General features: G+C 35.7%; 1 protein-coding gene across 2 annotated transcripts; it reads left to right on the top strand.

Annotated features, from left to right (window-relative positions):
* Positions 1-804: 804 nt before the first annotated feature.
* On the top strand, positions 805-22,482 carry Yki (Transcriptional coactivator yki). 2 transcript variants are annotated; one of them, XM_070315498.1, is made up of 8 exons: positions 806-1,596; positions 1,810-3,082; positions 16,756-16,970; positions 17,259-17,440; positions 17,543-17,729; positions 17,924-17,983; positions 18,048-18,133; positions 18,624-22,482. In XM_070315498.1, the coding sequence occupies exons 2-8, from the start codon at positions 2,421-2,423 to the stop codon at positions 18,717-18,719; spliced, it is 1,488 nt and encodes a 495-aa protein (XP_070171599.1). In that variant the 5' UTR covers positions 806-1,596; positions 1,810-2,420; the 3' UTR covers positions 18,720-22,482. The 2 variants fall into 2 exon arrangements, with proteins under 2 accessions (XP_070171600.1, XP_070171599.1); XM_070315499.1 differs by lacking the exon at positions 17,924-17,983 and having other exon boundaries at positions 805-3,082.
* The last annotated feature ends 661 nt before the right edge of the window (positions 22,483-23,143 follow it).

Genomic DNA, 23,143 nt, shown 5'->3' with positions numbered 1-23,143 from the left:
CGAATGCTTCGATTGATTGACCAATCAGAAGTTCGTTACGCTTCATAGCCAATCAGAACAAAGGACTCTCTATCCCGATTGGTCAATCAAATATTTCCAGCGCTTGTAGCGCCAAGATGAACGTACTCTGATGAACATTATGTGAAATACTATGTTCTTTGCTTTATCCATGCTGTGAATATTATCTCTATGCTATTCTATTCTAATCATTTGTTATTTGTGTTTATAACCATCAAGATATTAAATGCGTTATCGAAATTAATTTCTGTAGTCCAAAGAAAAAGAGAGTTCTAACATCTGTTAAATTTTTCAAATTTTAATATAATACCTGCGATTGAGTATCGTTTATTCGTACTTCGCAGTATAATCACGATAAGTGTTCTTCTATAGATGTATATAGTAGGTATATTTGAATTGTTTCGAAAGTTCTTCTTTGCGTGCAAACTTATCGTAAATAATCTATTATAAAATCTCAGATATTTATGTATCATATCGTTCGTGATTATATGTCAATCTCGAGTTAAGTTATCGCCGATTTCTGTATATCCGGAATCGAATCATCGGAATCGTCTTCGTGTGTTTCAAATTTTTTTTCTTGCTAAAGCGAAAAGCATCTTGTTAGTAAAAGGAAAATTCATAAATTGCGTAGATATTATATCTATTATATTGTATATATTATAAATAGTAATATTTAATATCTAAATAATAATATTAGTAATAAAATACTAATATAGTAATTACTACATTATTATTGTATAACGATATTCTTTTGTATAATATTGAATTTGTTTCAAATTTTTCAGCACGCGCACAATTGTGATTCAGGAGGAAGGCTAGGGTTCATAAATAAGTTAAAACGCTCCTAAGGAAAACCTACTTCGAGAAGCATCGACGCGCGTTGAGTACGCGCCTAGCCATTTTTTCGTGCGCCTTTTCTTTACCCCGTCTCCCACCCCCCAGCTGGTATCGCGAACGACGCCTACTTCGGAGCCAGTAGATAGATAGGTTGAAGCAACAGGCTGACACACGACGGCTTGGCTCGGCGCTTTGGGGCGGCGAGATCCGACACCGCGCATCATCGAGAGCTTTTTCCCGATTGGTGATTCGCTGCTTGGAGCGTAGTTGCCAGAGCTGTGCATCATTAACGCGTCGCAGGTTGCCAGATTTTCGTCTCGCTCAGTAGAGTCAACGTAACGCGACGGCGCGACGGTGTCCGGCGGAGCCGAAGCAACAGTCTTCGTCAGTCATCGTTTAAGAAGACTGGACGGCGAGATTGAGGAGTCGGTGCCACGACTCGAGAAGAGGATAGTGTGACTCCTCTCCTTTCTTCCTCGTCGCGTCGCATCGCAATCCATCGCCGTGCCGCATCTTGATGCGAGGGCGACTTCCTCGCCTCAAAATGTTTTAATGTCCGACTCTCGCCATCCGGTTGTCACGCGGAGCCAGGAACAATCGCGATCGTAATTGTATCCGCGCGATGCCGCGGGCTCCACCGTATCATTTCGTCAACTTATCGTGCCGTCATCGTCTTCGTCGCTGATGTCGTCATCGTCCTTGTTATCGCCGTAGTGACGTATTCGAGGAAACGGAGGCGACGTGAGTGACTTCCTTCTATCTTTCTCTCGAATGTACGCCCTACGGCGTTTCGGGGAGGCTTCCCGGACATCCTTGTCTTGACGAATATATCACCGACACGCGTTATCATCCAAGTGCTAGCGGGTGTCGCTGGTGAATGCGAGACGGAATCTTTGGAGCACTCGAGAGAGCACTCTTCCCCTCCTCTCCATCTCTCTTTCTCTTTTTTCTCAGGTCGTGTTTCCTGTGCTCTCGCGCTCGTCACGAGTCTACGCAGGTAGGGCGAGCCGATACATCGGAGAGAGGTGGGAGAGACGACGAGGAGAACAAGTCCCGCAGTCTCAATCGGTGTAGGCCACCCGTAACACACGGAGATCGGGAAGCGCGATTGAGCGGCGAGAGAAGAGGTAGCCAGCGGGGAGGAGGGCGGCGAGGGATTATCCCCATTGGTATCGCGGGGAACGCTGCTGGTATCCAGCAGCGGTGACGGCGTCGACGGCGCTTATCCCGATTGTTTTATTCCGCCGCGGCGAGGCGTACAGGTGGAAGCGAGAACGAGCCATCGGCGTCGTCCCGTGGGAATGAGACGATCGTAGGAGAGAAAGGGAAGGTGAGAGAAAACAAGAACGAGAGAGAGGTCTGCTACGTCGCTACGTACACGGATACGCAATATAGGTACGCGCCGTCAAAGAGGCAACCGCGATCGGGAGTAGCGAAGTCGGAGCGTTAGAAGCGGAGAACGGATAGACGCGAAAAGAGCGACGAGGGAGGAGAGACAAGGACGCAGGTCACTATAAGCAGAGACGAAGAGAACGCGCGCGTGCGAACGTGTGATTTGATCCAAAATGGCGCTCAACCAAGACGTGGACCAGTTGTCCAAGAGTAATCTCGTCGTCAGGGTCGACCAGAATTCCGAGTCCGATCTACAGGCGCTATTCGACACCGTCCTCAAACCCGACTCCAAACGGCCGCTACAGGTGCCGCTGCGCATGCGCAATCTGCCGGATTCCTTCTTCAATCCGCCGTCCACCGGCAGCAAGAGTCCCTCGATCTCGCACTCGCGCGAGAACTCCGCGGATTCCGCGTTCGGTACCGCCGTGACCGCGACACCGAGCGCCGGCGGCGCGCCTAACGTAAGTGCCAACGGAAGCGGAAGCGCCGGCGGTACCGGTACAAGTGCCGGCGGCGGTACCGCCACAAGTGCAGGCGGCGGAGGTGCAAATAGCGCCGCAGGTGCGGTCGCAGCCGCCGCCGCTGTAGCCGCGGCCGCCGCAGCGGCCGGTCTCACCGTCGCCCATCCCCGCGCTCACAGCAGCCCGGCCTCCCTGCAACAGACGTACGCCTCGGCGCAACAAGCGTCTCAACACGCGCCGCAGCCGCACGCGCGTCACCATCATCATCAGAAGCAGCGCAGCTACGACGTCATCAGCACGGTCGACGACCTGGGCCCACTGCCGCACGGATGGGAGCAAGCACGCACCTCCGAGGGCCAGATCTACTTCCTCAAGTGAGTAACTCCGTGCTGTTTTTCTTTCGCGTTTCACGCGATTCGGCAGAGGAAGATGCGCCTACGATTTCAGATCGTATTCTTTTTTTTTCTCTCTCTCTCTCTCACCCCCGAAAGGGGGTAATTTTATATTGAAATCACGTATTTTATGAAAATCAGTACTTTTAAATGTATATCCTTTTCTTTTATTTTGTTTCTTCTTTTAACCGATGACATATATATGATTTCATTTTCAGATTTCTATTCGCTTATTGAAATTGTATTATACATAAATGATAATGTCATATTATGATATTAAAAGCGAGAAATCGTGTGTATTTTTTTCTTGCATTATATTACATTGAAATAAATTAATTGTGTTATATGTTATCATTCGTATTTGAGAATATAAATTGATGAAATATATATATATATATTTTTTTTTAAATACATAGATTAAAAGATATCGGTATAAATCTTGATTAAAATTATAAATCTATTTTATATAAAGTCTATTTAGCTATAAATGTAGAATACATACAAATTGAGTTATATGTACATTTCCTAACGCGGAATAATAAAAAAGGAAGTTTTTGACATATTTTATTGATCTATGCTATTGACCGAATTATACAAAAAAAAAAAAACTAATTTATTTCGATGTATTTTGCAAGAAAAAAATTCACACGATTTCTCATTTCTAATGTCATAATACTATATGCCTGCAGGAAGACTTTTAAGAATATCCTGAAAAAGCTGTAGTTGTACATAATATCCTTTCTTTAACTGCAGGACTGATTTTCATAAACAGACATAAACTTTTTCGTTATACGAAATGGAGAATAAGATTTTTTTTTTGTTATACGCACAAAAATATCAATATTCGATTGAGGCTGTAATTTTATCGATACGTAAAAAGCTTATTTTTATATATGTATAAATCTACATTATATTTAAAAAAAAATCTAAATTTTAAAGCTATAAAAGCGAGATCTAAGAGTCTTTAGAGTGTAATCGTCTAATCGAATCTCTTATCGGATCAATCTATTTGAACGAAATAATCTTAAAAGACGTGAAATACAAAATGTTTCTTTGTACGATCAGAGCACAGTAGAATAATTCTGTTTTTCTAAAATTCAGCGGACGTTTCACGCTATACGCGTCGCTATGGTTCATTAAAGAACGGTAGTTCTGCGACTCATCGCCGTCGATAATTTTCACCGCATAAAAGTCCCGCATACCTCAAGGCCGATACCGTCTTTATCGCGGAGACTTTACTTACTCGCCTTCTCTCTATTCCTCCTTGCTCGTTGCCCCTCCGTGTCCCTCATCACTTCTCATCATGGGCGGCGAGGGAAGAAAGATGCGTTCATCTCTCGGTTCATCCGTTAAGCTTCTCTTCGTTGCTGTTAACATCTCTTGCCTTCGAAACTGAATACGCGCGTCATGATGCTCAACAGTGAACACAGTTGATGCGAATGTACTAATTAACATATTCGGATACATATAGAAGGCATCATTATTGATACAGAAATTTTTAAGATATTTAAAGAAAAAATTTGATACATATATTTTTATGTTTTATGTCGAACAGACGAAAGTTTCTTTAGAATCAGATTTGTATATAGGAAAAACAATTTCTGGAAAGATGTATAATTTATAATCTCTGTCTCTCTTTTTGAACAACTTTGATGATGATTTTAGTTTAGAGAAAATATCGATGAAAATCATTACTCATCGCAAATATTCAACTTTCAAAAATCTTTTTTATTAACTAAAAGATTTCAAAAATTTGAACTCTTTTAAATGTTACTTTATCTAAAATTAACTTTTATTATGTATATTTGCTATTAATTCATAAATACAGGTCTCTTTAGCAAATATTTTATTTATATCTCGATAATTATCGATATATTTTTTTGAAAAAAGAAAAATTAAGCTCGTAAAATTGGAAAATGAAATTGTAAGTTATGAAACGGTCTATATACTCGCGGTATCTCTCATAACACAATTATCACAGTTATAAGTAATGACAATCGCGGTTTCGAGGCGCTGTTACACGGGCCCTGACGAAGAGACCCTTAGATTCGTTCCTGGAATATGTTCTTTCACATCTTTCCGATCCTTCTGAAGAAGATGCGTCGGCCTCCCACCATGCATCTTACCAACCTGCTCCACCTGCGCCACCGTAACTGCCGGGATCATCACGTGTCACCTGTGTCGTGAGAAACTCCGTCGTCGCTCGCTTCCATTCTTTGAACTTCAATGAACCTGCCAATGTGGCTGACAATTAGACTAATTTTCTTCAATATTTCTTAAAAATTTTCTTTTTTTCATAAGCGTCGTTACATAAAATTCACCATCGTATCTCTGTTTTTTATTATCTAAATACAGAGTTCGAATAGTAAAATATAATGTTAAATTCTTGATTTGCATAAACGACATTTGTCGAAAGAGATAATATTTCTTTTAAATATTATAAAAAATTATATTCTATTTTTTAAAGATGTATGTCAAAAGAACTGTATTAAATAGAGGAATAAAACTTGCACAATTATTGTCATATTCAAAAAAATTTTTCAGCTTCTACTATGTTTGATATCATTATAAAATTAGTTGTAAAGTTACTTCTTTTATTCGTTCAAGTTTAAAGAGAATTAATCGGATATGTGAAAAAAAAATGCTACGCGTCGTATGTTTTTCTTTTTCAAGAAAAAAGATTTCTTTTAACTTTATCATTAGAACATGTGTCGTTAATGTTAAATTCGTGAAATATTCTATATTTTGTATAGGCTCGTCTTGGTGGGTCTCGTTAATGGGAACGGAAATAATTTATAACTATATTTGGAAAAAGCACCTTCATTATATTTTATTAGTTTCGATTCTTCGAATTATTTTCGAACTATTTTTAACCAAATTTTTCTCGAAGTACTTTTCTACTTTTTCTATCTACAATTTTTTTTTTTTTTTTGCCTCCTGCATTCTCATGCAAAGATGTCCTTGAGATGCCCTCGAAGAAAGACGCCTTTCTTCATCTAATCTTTTCATTCGGCATTTTATTTACCTGAACAATCATTTCTATTTCACGCGCAAATCCTCCTACCTGCTTAAAAATCATGGAAACGGTCACGCAGTGGATTTATTTTCGAAAAATACATTTTACGTTTCCACATGTTCGAGCGAATTCTGTATCATCTTTGAATGAAGAAAAAAAAGAAGAAAAAAGGAAAATACAGAACTGTAGCGCAGTAATTCAATATAAAACGCGTATGCATCTTGGATCTTCTTGCAAAATCATTTAATATAATTTTATCCTTCTCTCTTTCCACTTTCGTCTGTGCTTTTCTCATCGAATGCTACTTGCTTAATATATTTGTATAAATTCTGTGTGATAGTCTTTTAAAATTATTGGGATTGTAATACAATTGATTACGTTAGGTATAGGATTGAATATTTCGAAACTTCGTGATTTCGATGGACAACGTCAAGTAGTAATTAGTACAGCTAACAATAAGATGGACAAAATGCTTATCTCAGATACCTGAACATCGTAAAACCCATTAACAATAGGCAAAATATCCTTGAAATCCGAGGCAATTTAGGAGATAATGGGTTAATTACGGTTTAATCACGCGCTTCGTGATTTCTACGATCGAAATTTACTTCGTGATATTTTATCGCGTGGAAGGTCAATGAGAAATATGTGATTCGAACAGATAAAATAAAGCACTTTTGCGATGAAACTCGTCGTATCTAAATGTGTTCATTAATGGTATAAAATATATCTTTTTTTAATCACTTTTAACGATTTTTGAAGAAAAGAACACGATAATGAAAAAACGATTAGTTTATTGTCATTTATTGTGGCGCGAAAGTATCTTAGAAAATTATTTTAATAAAGGATCATTAGAAACCAATTATTTGCATGGAGGGAATGGAAAGGCTCTTCGATGTGCATCGCGTCGGAATTTTCTACCGCACATTACGCCATCAAATTTTCTTGCGCTACATAAATTTATGCGCGAATCGAAAGCGTTGTTCTTACTCCGTCTCGCGTTTATTCCCGAACACAAAGATGTACAAAGGAAAGGAAGTACCACCTCTCTTTGGCCGATAATTAAGTGTTTATCCCGCTATCGATATTTTATCTATTTTCGCTCTTATCAGAAGCCGAATTAAAATCTTTTTGCTCCGAACCGCACGAACGGATCCCTCGATTTCGGCGATGTGTCACGAATAAGTTCTCGTCATCGGCTTTTGAAAATTGACGCATCCGTATTTCTTTAAAACGCGCCGATATATACGCTGTATATTTTCGACATTGTATTTCGACATAGCAAGCGTTTTTTTTTTTTTTTTTTTTACGCATCACGCGTTTTTTCCACAGCCAAGGGATACTGAAATTGATCTTTGATCTTGCGAAAAACGTGAGAGACCTGCCGTAGAAAGATCGCGTATATCTCGTGTTCTTTTTTTTTTCCATCAAAGTTCAGTTTTCAAACACGCTCCATTTTCTACAGAACGTCGGCGAATTTTGCGGAAGCAGAGTGCAGAGCTCGTTTTTTTTTTCGATAGGCGTAATACGAGGCGCAGCGAGCGTGAGCTTGTTGGTAAAGTGCGCTGCAAAGTGCAGCGAAGCGAGTTGCACGCTCGCTGAATTACGCGGTAATGATCATCGCGGGAGAAGACCGTCCCTTTTCTTTCCTTCCAACGGTGCAATGATGACGATATTTGTTATTTGTAATAACAACGGATACTATTTCGATGTCATGTATTCCGAGGGACCTATACTATTGAAGAATTTGGCTTAAATTTGACACATATGTTCCAAACGGTCTACGCAAATTTTTGTGTTAATTTAATATAATATGGATATGTTAAATGTTGACACTAATACTGTGTTAATATTTCAACAGAAAATGAACGCAAACTTTGTAATCATTTGAAATAAGTTCTGTGTAAAATCATATTTTTTAATGACAAAACCTCTCCGTTACTGTATGGTATTTATGATGTTTGTACGCTTTTTACTTTTATGGCACTGCTACGTTTTACTTTGGGTGTCAAACATTTCTCAACAATATTGAGTACGGCGATAATGAAATTGTTCTGTGAAAAAAATGATAGCTCCACTCTAGGCTATAAAAATTGAACTGAAGAACCGTATGCGTATATTCATATTGTTGCAACAAATACATCTATTTTTATCTTCTTGATATCGTATTCTAAAAAAAATCTAACTATATTTTTAGTAATTCAAACTTTTTAGGAAAGGACATCTTATTTAAAAAATATGATGTCACTTTTATTCCCCCGCAAAGTTTGTTTTTTTTTCCTATAAAAGATACACTGCAACATATAATAATGTATCGTATATGAATGTATTCTTTCATGAGGTTATATAGTTTATATATATACACGGTGTCCCCAATTTAAATGGCAAAACTTCAGAAGCCTGTAGGAGACCGAAAAGCTAAGACAGAAAGTCCTTTAGAGGTTTGCTCGTTTTTGCTCCATTTTGGAGATGATCACAAAAAAAAAAGAAACAAAACAAGTTTTCGTTTTTCTACTTATTTATTTACATTTTATTTATATTATCATCTATTTAATGCAGATATTGTTCAAAATGTTGCCCTCTTGCAGCAATGCAAGCATTACATCTAGCACTGACCTCATTAATTGCAGCTAGACATTGTTCTAGTGATATTTGGTGCACTGCATCTATGATTCGATCTCTTAATTGCTCTCTTAAATTGATTGGCACCGTACAGGATAACATCAAGTGTTTACATATGTAAGGAACCTTGAAGCAGAGAGTTTATTCGGTGCCAATCAACTCAAGAGAGCAATTGACAATGAGAGTTTGAATTTTTGCGATTTTCTCTAAAATGGAGCAAACCTCTAAAGGACTTCTTGTCTTAGTTTTTCGATCCTCTACAGGCTCTTGAAGTTTTGCCATTTAAATTGGGGACACCCTGTATATTTATCGCGAGATATTACTTCGTCGAAAGAGAAGTCTTCTAGTCTTATATTTACTTCTGAATGTAACATTATAATATGATCTTTTTCCGTTCTGAAAAGTCTTCCGAGAAGAGTTACTCGCTCATTCAGTCACTTATTCAATCATTCTTCCTTCTTCTTCTTTTTAAACACGCGTTTGTCCAATTACCGTTAACCGTTCCGAGGCTTTTGGATCCTATCCAGCGTTGAGACTTATTAGAATCTAATTTGCGTAATTGAAACGTGATTTCAGTCGCGAATAAGCCGTTTACTAGTCTGAGAATGATTTTGGATCACATTTCTGTATCTCGCGTATTAATATCGCACCCATTCTGTATCCTTATTTGAGAAAATACCACGCACTCTGCATATTTTTAATCCTCTGTCCATTCCGTTCGTAAAGTTATGAAAAAGAAAAGATATCCGATCACGTGTTATCGATTATTATCGAGTATTTTAACGTGAAAGAACTGGTTGACCCGTTCTGTTTTGTAAAAACTCGATGCTTTATTTTATTTTAGTTCCAAACACGCGAAGAAAACATGATTCTTTTCTATCACACGCCCTGTCCGGACAAATAATTCCAGTTTAGACTAGCTTTTACGTATTCCAATACATTTCTCATTCCTGCATTCCCAGATGCTGTCGTGACAAACATTTGTATAAACCTAGCACTCTACTTTTAATAAATTAAATTTTTAATACAGAAAATAATATTTTTTATTTCTACTAACAATAACTTTGTAATCGGAGCCAGAAAAAATATGGCATTTTGACAAGTTGTTCGTTATCGGACGTCAAGATAAAAAAAATACTGATGTATCCTTGATTCAGAATAATTTATAGTTGTTTATAATGATTTTTCTTTTGTTTGTAGTTGCACCGTTTAAAAGTTACAATATATAATATAGGTACAGAAAAAAAACGCGATTTTTTTATCAATTCAAAGATATTACAAATTCGCTTGTATTATTTTCCAGAATCGTTTGTAATTACATTCCTAACGATTTTTTCTGCTGATCTTAATACCAAATTCATATAAGTGCCCGATAAATACATCGGGCGAAAATCGCATAGTACATACTATTTTATCGTATTCGTTACACATGTTGCATGTTTCGAAAACATACATTTTGAAATTCTAAAATATGAGACGATATAGCGCTAAAGGAAGGAAAATACATATAAATTAAGCCAATGAAAATTTATTCGATATCGAATAAATCAAATTTGAAAACATCCACATATACATACAAACTCTTACAACGAAAAAGAAATAATAATACAGCTGTATACATATACTTTTTGTATGAATAATACTTTTTCTAAATAGAATAATCTCTCATTTAAAATCTATAATCATCGATAATGACTTTTATAGAATTCACTAACCATAATTGGCTTAATATGACTTTATAGAATTCATTAACCATAATTATTTCTAATCTTAATTATCTAACATCTAACTAACTTTGTTTCTATGTCACAGTTATAATTTCTATTGGTATGAATATATTTCTTACACGAATCAGTTTCAACCTCTAAGTTTGCGATAAGAACAGCACGTGCAAAAGAATAAAACTTTTATTTATTAAAATTTTTTATAATTATGGACGATATTCGAGTGAAATAAGTTTAATTTTAAGGCTACGGACTTTCAAACCTTTAATTCTACTTTATAGCATAAAATAAAAAGAAATAAAAAAGAAAGATACGTCTTCTTTGTAGTGATTATGTGATATATTTAAAAATCATAAGTAAATGAAGATCGAGCTCGGAACGTTTCATTGGACACAGGTGAGACAATGGCTTTCGGTTAGCACTTGAGCGCGTTCTTATCGGGCTGCTCGTCTTTCGCCAGACAAGAGACGCAAGCATTCCTTCAAGGTTTCCAACGTTTGCGTCGATTCACGTAGCACTTACGGTCGAGTCACGTCTTATCGGCGTAGAATACGCGATACTTCTTGTCTCGGCTGTCGGTTGTCCAGGAGAGCTCGAAAAATAACAAACGTGCAAATATATATATAAAAAAAAAAACTCATCATATTCAACGGGAACAGATCACGCATAAAGAATCAGCTGATGTGTCATTTAAATAAAAGATAAATGAAGGATATTATATTTTTAAGCAATATCACATTTAATCTCTATCGATATGTAAAATCTTCCGAAATAAACGACATATATCTCTATGTTTATAAATCAGTTTCGAGGACAGATCGATTGCCGGATATTTCTAAATCAAAGTCGGAGAGTGAAAGTTGTACGCAACGTCGTATCCTGTTGCATTTCAAGGTCGGATCGATTAGCGTGAATAATATTTCGTCACTTTATCTGCATTTTCGAGCTTTTGCTCGAATAATCGAGTGTTGCATATAGAAATGTACGGTGTGATATTAACAGCGGTGTATGTAGCGATCGAAATAGGATGCGAGAAATATAATTTTTGCAAGACTCATTCATGGTTTTTTTTTTTTTTTTTTTTTTTTTGTTTTGTTTTAATGGACACGTCTCTCCTTGACGAGAAAATATCCGAATGACACGATAGTTTTGGAATGAAATTTACCGTTGGTGGCATCGTAACGCTCCATCGTTGGCAAAGACGCGACGCTGGTTACCTCGTCGTCGCGCTGCACCGAGGCTAAAGACCCCGACACACCTGTACGTGAGAGAGCTTAGACGACAAATGCGAATGCCAGACACGAGGATAGATCGCCGGGAGCGCGGGGCGAACGTATATCGAAAGTTCAAGGCAGTGCGACGCGCGACTCATATTGTAAAATTTGTTCGGTGTAAGGGAACGAGAATACTCTATCCGATAATACTGTATCTGGGTTCTATGTAATTTTATTTGGAATATATTATTAATCTGTGAGATTCGAATTAAAAGGATGTATGACGGGGAAAGGGACCGTAATGTTTGTATACCGAAGAAAATTTTACACGCAACATTACGTTTTATTCACCGAAATTATTCATAATATTATGGTAAAAAAAAAAAAAAAATATTGATCATTAAAAAGTTGAAATATATTTATATGGATGTAGCGGATATATCGTAAAATCAAAGCAGATATTTAATTCTTTCTGTATGTAATTTATTATCATCCTCTTACGATGATTCTATTAACTATAAAAGCGTTAGATTCCAACACGCGTTTCTCATTTTCGCGAAAATAAGGCCGCGACATCAGTAATTTCACAAACAGATAAACGGGAAGTAGTTAGTTGGAGTCTCTTCTATCTAGAAATCTCTGCTCGATGATGCCGAGAAATGCTTTTAACTTTAAACTTCGTGTACCGTTAGTGCTTCCCGAGGTTGCATCATAAATACCATATGTGACATCTTAATCGCATCGGATAAGTTATTTCGCGTTAATACCATAATCTTGGCAACGTATCCTACGAAATGTATTTCACCGGCTCGTAATTTGGGGTTAAAATATGTATTTAAGTGCATAAGATTTGTGTACGTGTGTATTATGCTATTTCTATTATGCCTTTTCTAATTTATTTTCATAATTTTATCCAAAAGATCAGCTCGAAATTGATCTGACAGTTCGTAGATAAAGAGAAACGCACGGCACATACGCACATTCTGGCAAAATTGCCCCCAACATTCTGTTACCTCGATTAATGCTGTAGAAAATCGTTTTCGAATTGACATTTCAGGAGGAACATCGTATGTGATTTTGCGAGTCATTAGATGATAAATGTATGATCATTATATATGTGAAATATGCAAATTGCGAAATCATCACAAAATCAAACTTCGTCGCTTTGGAGTTTCGGAGTGGCCAAAGGCCAGTTTCGATTATAATGCAAACGTGTTTCAATTTCCTCTTATAATTATTTCGAGTACCATTTTAAATCGCTGTTAAATCGTTGTTTCCCCGTATTAAACGAAGTGCGAGACAAAAATTTTCATAATCTTATAGACAATTTGTTTACGTCAATCGTGCGTTTATGTCTTTAATAGGGAAAAAAATAAAATACCGAAATCTTCTTAACGATTTTACATACATGTACATAAATTAGACATGTGTACAAATCGGTGTGATATGCCTATTTCGACAAGCGTGTCTTATAAGACTTATCTTATGTCGCTGTCAAAACAAACGCTCCATTAATCAATGTTATCACAGGGATTAATTTGTCCGATATTAATTAGCGTCAATATAATTTGCGGTCGATATAAACAATCTGTTTTCGCGAGGCATCGTTTCTTTTCTTTTAACTCCGCCGGTATAGTTTTCTATCAATTTGTGCTCTCTCTTGTATTTAATTCATTTTCCTTCGAGGTTGCGAGAGCTTAAATACAAAACGTCCGACAACGGTAAAATTAAAAGAGTCGCAAAAATAATCATTGATTGAGCGCCGAGATGTTGAAATCTTAATCTTTTCGAAAATGATTGCTATAATAGCAAAACTCGTCTATCAAACTTTCCAGACTAGTGTATTATTCGGACTCTTAGATTTTCGATTCTTCGTCCTAAAGATTCGCATGTGTTTTAAGATCCGCTGGAATTCTAGATGATCTAATGGCGCTAAATCCCCGTAGGGGATCATCCGTTAAATGAAGCTTGTCAATCTGACATCGATTATACGTAGCAAAAGATCATAGTCGCGATCGTATCCTTCAATTTTTAGATCTAAACAATAAAGTCTAGAAGAGCGATAAACACTTCTCGCGAGAGACGGCGAGGACGAGGCGCGCCCTTAAAGTGCGAAGAGCCGGGGGCTCGAGGGAGGTCTTCGGGAACCGACGAAGGAGAGCAGAGTGCAGCGGAGAAGAGAGTCGATACGAGAGTGTCTATTTACGAGTTGTCCGGCGCCGTGATGTCCGGAGTAAAAATACACCGTAGAGTCTGCGCGCGCGCGCGCGCGCACACGCGCCACACACGGGACCCTCTTATAATTCTCCGACGTGCGTTCTCTTGGTCGCTCAACGTCCCTGCCTGCTTCCCCCCGTCATCACCCTCGCCCTCTCCCCCTCTCTCTCTCTCTCTCTCTCTCTCTCTCTCTCTCTCTCTCTCTCTTTATCTCGGCCGCCCGGTGCTCTCCGGGGCCCACAGCAGCCGCGGGGGGCGACGTAACGCGGCGCCGTTTCTCTTGCTGGACCGTAGCCAACCGGGAGCGCGAAAACTGCAGGCTCTCACATCAGGCGCGTTTAGGGTGAAAAACATAATCGCGCCGTAGTTGTACAGGGTGTTTCGCTACTCGCCACAGGTTGTTTCACGATTCCCAAGGCTATGATAAAAGATATATATATATATAAATCTATCTATAATGAACAGCGTACGTACATAATTGTGGACAAGTAGATTCACAGGATATATTGCTGATGAAATCATTTTGCATTAAAAAGACGCAACAAGAAAGAAAGGAGTATATATATATCGAGTTCTGCACACTAAATGCAGTACTTTCTTTTTCTTGAAAATTGCAAAATTTTTGTATATTTTTCTCTAAAAGTTTTATAAAAAAAATATTGAGAAATAAATGCGTGAAAAGTCTATGAGCGCTATAATCGATTAAAACATAAAAATTTGAAGAGCCTCGATATTTTCACGAGGGGAAAAAATTAATTTTAATTTTTATATACATATACGGAATTCTTTTTCTCATAAAGTAACGAGACAAGCTGTATCGTTTGAATAGTCTCGAGATTACAATTAACAAATCGAGCCTGCCGAGCGCAGTCGGATTGGCGTGGTATTTACAAACGCGTGCCTATTGCAAGGCAGGTACGCGTTCGTCACGCAGGTACCGTCGTATAATTTGATGTGTGGGTGCAGAAATATAATCGCGTAATGACGTCACGCGCGCGTGCTGTGCAAAACAGATTTCCTTTCGTTCTTTTGCCCTCCTCCGAACTGTAGCGTGAATCCACCATTGCGACGAAGAGGAGAAATATCGTACTTTATGTTGTTCACGTTTAGCTAATCCTTAAACGTATCCAATATAAAAAATAATATACTATATCATTGCATATCATTATATATCTAAATTATAATGTCGCTCAAAAATTAAAATATATATACATGCTAAAATATGTTTGAATAAAAGCTTGTGTGTGCGTCTCTCTCTCTCTCTCTCTCTCTCTCTCTTACACACCTATACACAGAAAAGTATTCTACTTAAATAAGAATTTAATCTCGGACGAATATATGTAAATTATAATGTCGTTTAAAAATTAAAATTTACAGACTTAAGTGTATGGTGATTATTTAAATAAAACACAAATAGTGACCTTACTTTTAAGCCTGCAAATTTTAATTTTTAAACAACGTTATAATTTATTTTGCCTAAACAAAAATTTTTATTTATATATAACATTTTTCTGTATACGTGTAAGAGAGGGAGAGAGAGAGAGAGAGAGAGAGAGAGAGAGAGAGAAAGAGATACGGATAAGCTTTTATATACATATATTTATTCTAGTGTGATACACACACATACACATATATCATTGAAAAATTTTTAAACAATTATTCGTTATTCCTGAGCAAGACTATCTATCACTTGTATAAATTTACCGAATTCTGCGATAAGTCACGTATTAAAGAAAAAATTTCCATATTTTGAACTTGAATGCAAGACTTTTCTGACGTTCATGGAAACTATCGGTTCCACATGTTTAATAAAAGATGGCAAGATTAAAAGATCGCCTTTATTTTGGGCGTCAAAACCTACGCTCTAACCCACGTCGCCTCGCTGCTTCGCATCGGTCTTTTGAATGGAAGTATTTTTAGCACGCGCCTACTATATGTGGATAACTGTATGTACGAGCCGCGTCGCGTATTCAGTTTCCACAGATCGAGCACCTGAAGCCAATATTAAAGTGTTCGATATAATATAAGTCGAAATTAAATTTCGCGCACACAATCGCATTATTTACGTTTCTGATAATCGGCATAGTACGCTATATCAATATATTTTTATCTGGACCGATTATTTGCGCGCCAATTTTATTTATCCATAGTCATAACTCTAAAACGATCGAAACAATTTTGCAAAACAAAGGGAAATCGATCGATATCGACAAAATTAATATTGTATATTAAATTGTCATATATATTGCAAACGCGATATATGGAGTATTTTACCGAACACGGATACGTAATATGATATATTTCTGTAATATTGAGCAAAGCTAGCAAATTTGAAATGTATTAGCTTTCTATTGAAAAAAAAAAAAAAAAAAAGTAGAAATTTTTGATATACTTTTTTAAATCATATATTTAATATGGCGAATTATTTTATATAAAAATTAGAAAATTATCTGAATCGATATTTCAAATATCTGTGAATGATGGAGATTAGTCTGTTGCTTAATTTTTCTTTTTCATTGTTTAATTAAACTTTATTCTAATTTAATTTAATTGTCTGTTTTTCTCTCATTATTTCGACGAATAATTGTTCTTTTATAATTAATGGAATTAATGGAAAATTCCGTATTTGTTTATATAAAGAGAAGAATCTCTTTTACAAAACATAAGATTTTTAAATACAAAATATTTTTTTTATATTTAAAAGAAAACTATTTTTCGCATATTGAAGACAGTTTTGTTTAATTTCGCAATTGATAATTGCCTAACGCTAATTTTTTTCTCTCTCCTCTTTTTCTGACAATTTACAATTATTTACCTCGTTGTGTCCAATGCGTTTAACAAACGGCCGAATCTTTTTTTCAGTCACTTGACACGCAGCACGACATGGGAGGATCCGCGAAAAACAGCCGCAGCCGCGAATGTGGCAGCGGTAGCCGCCGCAGTCGAGAACAGCAAAACCAACCCCAACGCGCTCGGTCCATTGCCAGACGGATGGGAACAAGCTCGCACAGCCGAGGGCGAAATTTACTTCATCAATCATCAGACCCGCACCACCTCGTGGTTCGATCCGCGAATTCGTAAGTTTTAACAAAGTCCTGTCTTTCTTAAGTACGGGGTGAACGCGGAGTAGAATAAAATTTCGAATCCGAGTATCCATCGAAGAATCAAGAAGAAACGTTCATTTTCTTATTATTGATTCGAACAATAGTTGGCTTATTATTAATTTAAACAATTCGTTTCATTTATTTTGCTCGAACTTTCCTCGAGTTTCTACAATACGAAGTGTTGTCAATTGCTCGTAAAAAATGTTCAGTTTTGGAAGAATCTTTTACGTGTATTCTTATAAAATATCATTATTGCTTCAGCGACCCATCTTCAGAGAACTCCGACATCTGGCGCAATGCTGCCACAAAATTGGTTACAGCCCGCCGGTGTCATTCAAAGCAACCAGAGTCTGCAGGTCTGCCAGCAGAAACTTCGCCTTCAATCGCTGCAGATGGAACGTGAACGCCTCAAGCAACGGCAGCAGGAGATCATGCGCAGTCAGGTTAGTACTTGAAGATCGCTCGAAATGTAATATCGCGCAACGGCTCGCATTGCAACAATTTTTTTGATAAGCCACGCGTGTATCTTATTCGTTCTTGTACAGCAAGAGTTGATGCTGCGGCAGAGCACCACGGACGCCGCCATGGATCCGTTCCTATCGGGGATTAACGAGCAACACGCACGTCAAGAGAGTGCCGACAGCGGCCTAGGACTTGGCTCTGCTTATTCCCTACCTCACACTCCGGAAGATTTTCTCGCCAATATCGACGATAACATGGATGGCACAAGCGGTAAGAGCGGCTTCCACATAATAATGTTTCAGAATGTGAAACTTTTCCCGCAACGTATTCCGCTATCATCGCATCCATCACCGCATTTGTCAGAGATTGTGCTAAAAAGAATGTTGTTCGTTTTGTTTTGTTGCCAAAGAGTTTTCAATTCTCGATTTCTGAATAATTATTTTGCGCGATTGTTCCGATTGCAGAACGGCACTGTGCGTTGATTGATCTTACGAAACGATTATACCGAAGCCATAAATATCTAAGTACGTATTTACAACGGTATAAAATTGCGTTTAGTTATACTTAAGACTCGACGATTTTTTTCAGATGGGGGTGCGCCAATGGAGACGCCGGATCTGTCAACTTTGAGCGACAACATCGATTCGACCGACGATCTTTTGCCGTCTCTTCATGTAGGTGTCATAGTATTTTAAAATTACAAGAAAATATGCAGATACTTTTTGTAGAACATTAATTATTAATTAATAATAAATAATTATTGTTTGAAGTGTGTGTGTGTGTGTATGTGTGTATAGTAGTTTAATATATACATTATCAGAGTTATTGGTTTGTCTTTTTCCAATTTTTTAAAAATACTTTTTTGTGAGTGGCGACTTCTATATCAATGTAGCAGCTGCTAATAATGATTGTGTATCATAATTTTTAGATAAATGATTATTTGCATTATTATCATAATAAATTTTTGTAAAAATCCTGTTTTTATACCTGTGAGTTATATAATTATAATTATATAATTTTCGCACACATATATTAATAATTTTCTTATAATTACAAATATAATTTCTATATTTGTTAAGAAGTTGAATTGGCAATAAAGAATGTCTTAATTTAAGGTACATATGTACAACATAGCCATTTTTTATGCGATCGTTATTGTTTCAGCTGAGCGAAGAATTCGGCAGTGATATTTTGGACGACGTACAATCACTCATAAATCCTAACACGACCAAAGCAGATAACGTGCTGACGTGGCTGTAGAATTGAGATCGCATGTGCAGCAGATTTACGCAAATTCACACATAAGTAGCTCCGTAAATAGCACCGTGCAATATCGATGCCTTCAATCAATGATACGAGAAATTCTCCAGGGAATCTTTACAGTAACACAAAGATTGTTACGATTTATTCTATATAAAAAAATAATAAATTTAAATTAATTTTTTTTTATATAAGAAAACCAAGCGCTCACATCTGCAATAACAATTTTCAAACTATACAGTGGCCTTTAATTGCGCATGATGCTCAACAAACTAGGCATGTATACATATAGATATATACACATATGCATATATATATAGTATGTACGTATCCATATGTTCACTATATAATACATGTTCATATATATATATATATATATATATATATATATATATATATATATATATAAATATGTGTGTGTGTGTGTGTGTGTGTGTGTGTATACACATGTAAGGATTCCCATTCTTTTCCGGTTTCTCGTTCTCTTTCTCGCTCGAATGTAGGGTGCGATAGTGTGTCTGTATGTACGTGCGAGAGTTTTAAGCGTTTTGTATATAAATTTATACTTCTTTATATATATGCACTGCCTGAGAAAAAGAAGAAAACAAAAGAGAGAGAGAGAAAGAGAAAAAGAGAAAAATGGCGATTGGTTTTGTGACAATTTATAATATGAATTATAAATAGAAGAGCTTTCAGGACCGATTATATATAACAAATCATAAATCATGAAAATTACAGTCTTTAATTACTCATATTACAAAAAAAGGAAATGTAATTATCGTGAAAATATGAAAAATAAGTTGTTAAAATATGGATATTGAGATATATCGAAATCTCAAGATGTTTTAGTATCAAGCACTTTCAGGAAATTTACTTGATATTTTTATACTCAATCAGAAGCTTTTCTATTAGCTTTTGCATTTAAACCATTTTAAAATTTTGCAAAGCATAAGAAGATACAATTACTGATTTTCTGTAATGCATGTACACGCGTTACAGATACCGTCTCATGCGACAAAAATTTTTATTTTATATTTACATATTCGTTAAACTTAACGATCTTTCATGGTATATATCTACAAATGTTTGCATTTATAACGTCCTCCTTTTTGAATATCGTTATACGTCGAAATTTTACGAACATACTAATGATATTGCGATCGTATTCGCGAGAGAGATCCGCAATCGTAAAAATCGATACGTATGGTATTACATTTTTATGCTAGAATCCACTTAATTTCACTTAAGAACTTGTATTTTTTTTATTTTATGACGTTTGGTCGCGTTAAACATTATTGTCAAGTAATAGATAATTATTGTACGTTACTCTTTATATTTTTACGAAAAAATTAATATTGTGTTTTTCTTTCTTAGTATATGTGACAATTAGCAGTTTTCTCTATTGCAATTATCACAAGTATTGCAATTATTGTTTTTATTATATATACATAATCGCTCTTTGATTTATAATTCATATTATACAAAGATATGATTAATAATCGGAGAACATAAATCATAATCACGTTTGACGAAAAGCTCTTCATATTACTATCTCGAAGCTCATCATTTATTTTGAATCAATATTACAGAGTAATAGTAATGTTTACTGGACAAAGATCGAGAAGTTTTTAATGACATATAGACATTTATCAATATTTCGAATTATATGACATATACAATAGTATTGTATAATGTTCAATACGGAGATCGGAGACGAATTTCCGTCGCCAATTTCGGGATACATTACGGATCATGATGAAACGTTTGTAATCTTGTAGTGTATTTTTTACAAGCGATCATGTGTTTGTAAGAGTGCCTTATCTTTATAATTAATTAACATGACACGACTCGCCGGTCGTTATTTTTCGACAATAACCGTCCATTACAATCGAAACATTATGCGAACATAATTTTATTAATAGGCAACACATTTTTAGAGCCTTGGGGCTGAATGAATTTCCGCCGAGAATAAATGCAAAATGGGAGAGAGATAGAATATATATTTTTTTTATATGTAAAGTCTATATATATATATACTTGTTACGGATTGCAGTTATATTGGTATTTTTCGAGAAATCCTGTTAGATTGTAAACTTCTCTTACATTTTATACACTATTATATACAGTTACATGATAAAGATTGCGAGATCGAGAAGAGAGAGTATATATACAATATACAATATATATATATATATATATATATATATATATATATATATATATATATATATATATGTATACAGATATTTACAGATTTATATAAATATCTTTTATCTATATAAGAGTGCTTTCGCGTCCTATCCTTGTACTGTTAAAGAGTACTGGAATGACGAGAGAGAAAAGGCCGCTATATTGGATTTTTTTTTATATTTCTCATAAATTAACTCGACCTAGTTATCACTGGAAATCAAAATGATTTCGGTGAAGAAGATAACGCATCTATACATGCAGTTTATTACATGTGGCAGCTTAGAAAATACGGAAAAATGCAGAAATTTAGACGACTGTTTTCGTTACTTTCTGGCAACTATGTACACAGATCATGAAACGAGTAGCTGGAAATCGCTCGATCAAAATTAATATAATCATGGACGATAAATACAATGTGTATTTGTATTAATATTCATATTGCAATCTGTTTATAAGAAGAATAAATATTCATATACGGTTTTGTCGCAAAATGAAAACAGTTGCGTAAATTTCTGAATTCTTTGTATGTTAAGGATATCGACAATCTTATCATAGAAACTTTTCGTATTATCGCTCTCCCGTCTTCTCCCGTAATTGGGAAAAGTCTCGGAGAAAAAAGGAAACTTTCGTTTCGTTATTCGCACGCTTCTGCGTTGTCCTTTTGTTTCAACTTTGCCGTGCGAATGCCGAATATTTTTGACTCGTTTATTTTTTCTTCTCTTTTAAAATAGTAAAAGAAAGTGATCGTGTTATATATATATATATATATATATATATATATATATATATATATATAAACGTTGACTTGATATTTGTGTCACTATTCGTATTTTTAGGCTGAAGCTCTGGAAGACAGGACGACGTCACATGTTGAACACGGTAGACGTGAAACTTTTTTATTTTATGTAAAGTGGATATCGGTCAGAATTGTCGATCGGTAGTATCTGAAATTAGAATCGAAATATTTTTAATGCGTTTTATGTCGTATTAGATACGCGTTTTGAGTTTTATCCCATTTTGAGTTTTCCTTTTATTCGCTTTTTCCTCCCTATTTTCGCATTCTCTAATTTTACTCAACCGGTTTTATTTTCATTTTACTCGAGTTTACCGTGTTCCACGACGTTTTTTCCGATCGATATCATTATTCGAACCGGACGCGTTTCTTGACGACGTCGATCCGATCGACCGTCTTCCAGAAGCGTCAGACCAAGTGCGTTTAATGTATTATTTTAATTGCAATATATATATAACGATACTACTAGTGTTTATCATACTGTATCTTGCTTTTAGTCTAAACATTGTCTAGATTACATTTCGGGGAGCATTGCGACACGAAAACTCTTACGTAAGTGCCTTCATCCGAATTTTTATATCGAAACTCCCCGCTTAGGTTGCGCATAACACGCGTCCATTATATCTGAGATTATACATATACAGTACAGAAAACAATTAGTTGTTTAATATCAGTATTTAAATCTGCTCATTGGAAGTAATTTATGACATAAATTTTTATATCGATAACAAGTGCCTTTATAATAACGATAACAATAAATATATATTATTTACTTACTTATTGATAAGTAGTATTTATTTACCTTCATATCCTTTTCCTATGTTGCATTATTATCAGAATGAAACATTTGCTGATTAGCTACACATATACAGCATATCTGTTATATAAAATGCCTAATTGTAGTACAAACAACGAAAAGATGATCTTTGAAAAACAAATAAAAATTTAGAATAAATCTGTTTAACTGTTTAAATTAAATTTTAAGATAGTCCATTTATCTTTTATTTTGTTCATCTATTCTTTCAGAGTATTTTTAAGGCAATTTTGATAGAGAGCGAGAGATTATTTTAAAACAACTTGTTTAAAAATTATTTTTTTAGATAAATAGATCGCGTAAAACAAAATATAATTATTTTTATATAAAAATAAACATCATTAAAAAATAAAATGCATTTTACTTCGACCGTGTATTAAGCGAGATGGAAGAAATGGCTTAAGGTTTGAAACACTTATTTCAATTTTCTTCAATTTAAAAAAAATAGTTATCTCAAATTAACCAAAAATGTTGCCGTAAATACAAAAAAAAAAGCAATATTTCTTATCTATTTTATTAATAATTTTTAATTAAAAATGTAGAAACAAGATGAGAAACGTTATTTAAGATCATAACATTCATAACATATATCGAATCAAATTTATCGCGTGGAGTTGTCTTCTTAAA

Source organism: Polyergus mexicanus, unplaced genomic scaffold (assembly GCF_030449975.1).
Source record: "Polyergus mexicanus isolate NDT 795.1 unplaced genomic scaffold, iyPolMexi1.0 SCAF_2, whole genome shotgun sequence".
In the NCBI taxonomy this organism is placed as follows: domain Eukaryota; kingdom Metazoa; phylum Arthropoda; class Insecta; order Hymenoptera; family Formicidae; genus Polyergus; species Polyergus mexicanus.
Note: the sequence above shows the minus strand (reverse complement) of the source record. Positions and strands in the feature narration are given on the sequence as shown.

Excerpts from the sequence above, each read along its gene's own strand:
- Yki (XM_070315498.1), top strand. The coding sequence starts at position 2,421 with ATGGCGCTCAACCAAGACGTGGACCAGTTGTCCAAGAGTAATCTCGTC. Across the intron at positions 3,083-16,755 it reads GGCCAGATCTACTTCCTCAA|TCACTTGACACGCAGCACGA; the intron begins GTGAGTAACTCC and ends TCTTTTTTTCAG. Across the intron at positions 17,730-17,923 it reads TAACATGGATGGCACAAGCG|AACGGCACTGTGCGTTGATT; the intron begins GTAAGAGCGGCT and ends TTCCGATTGCAG.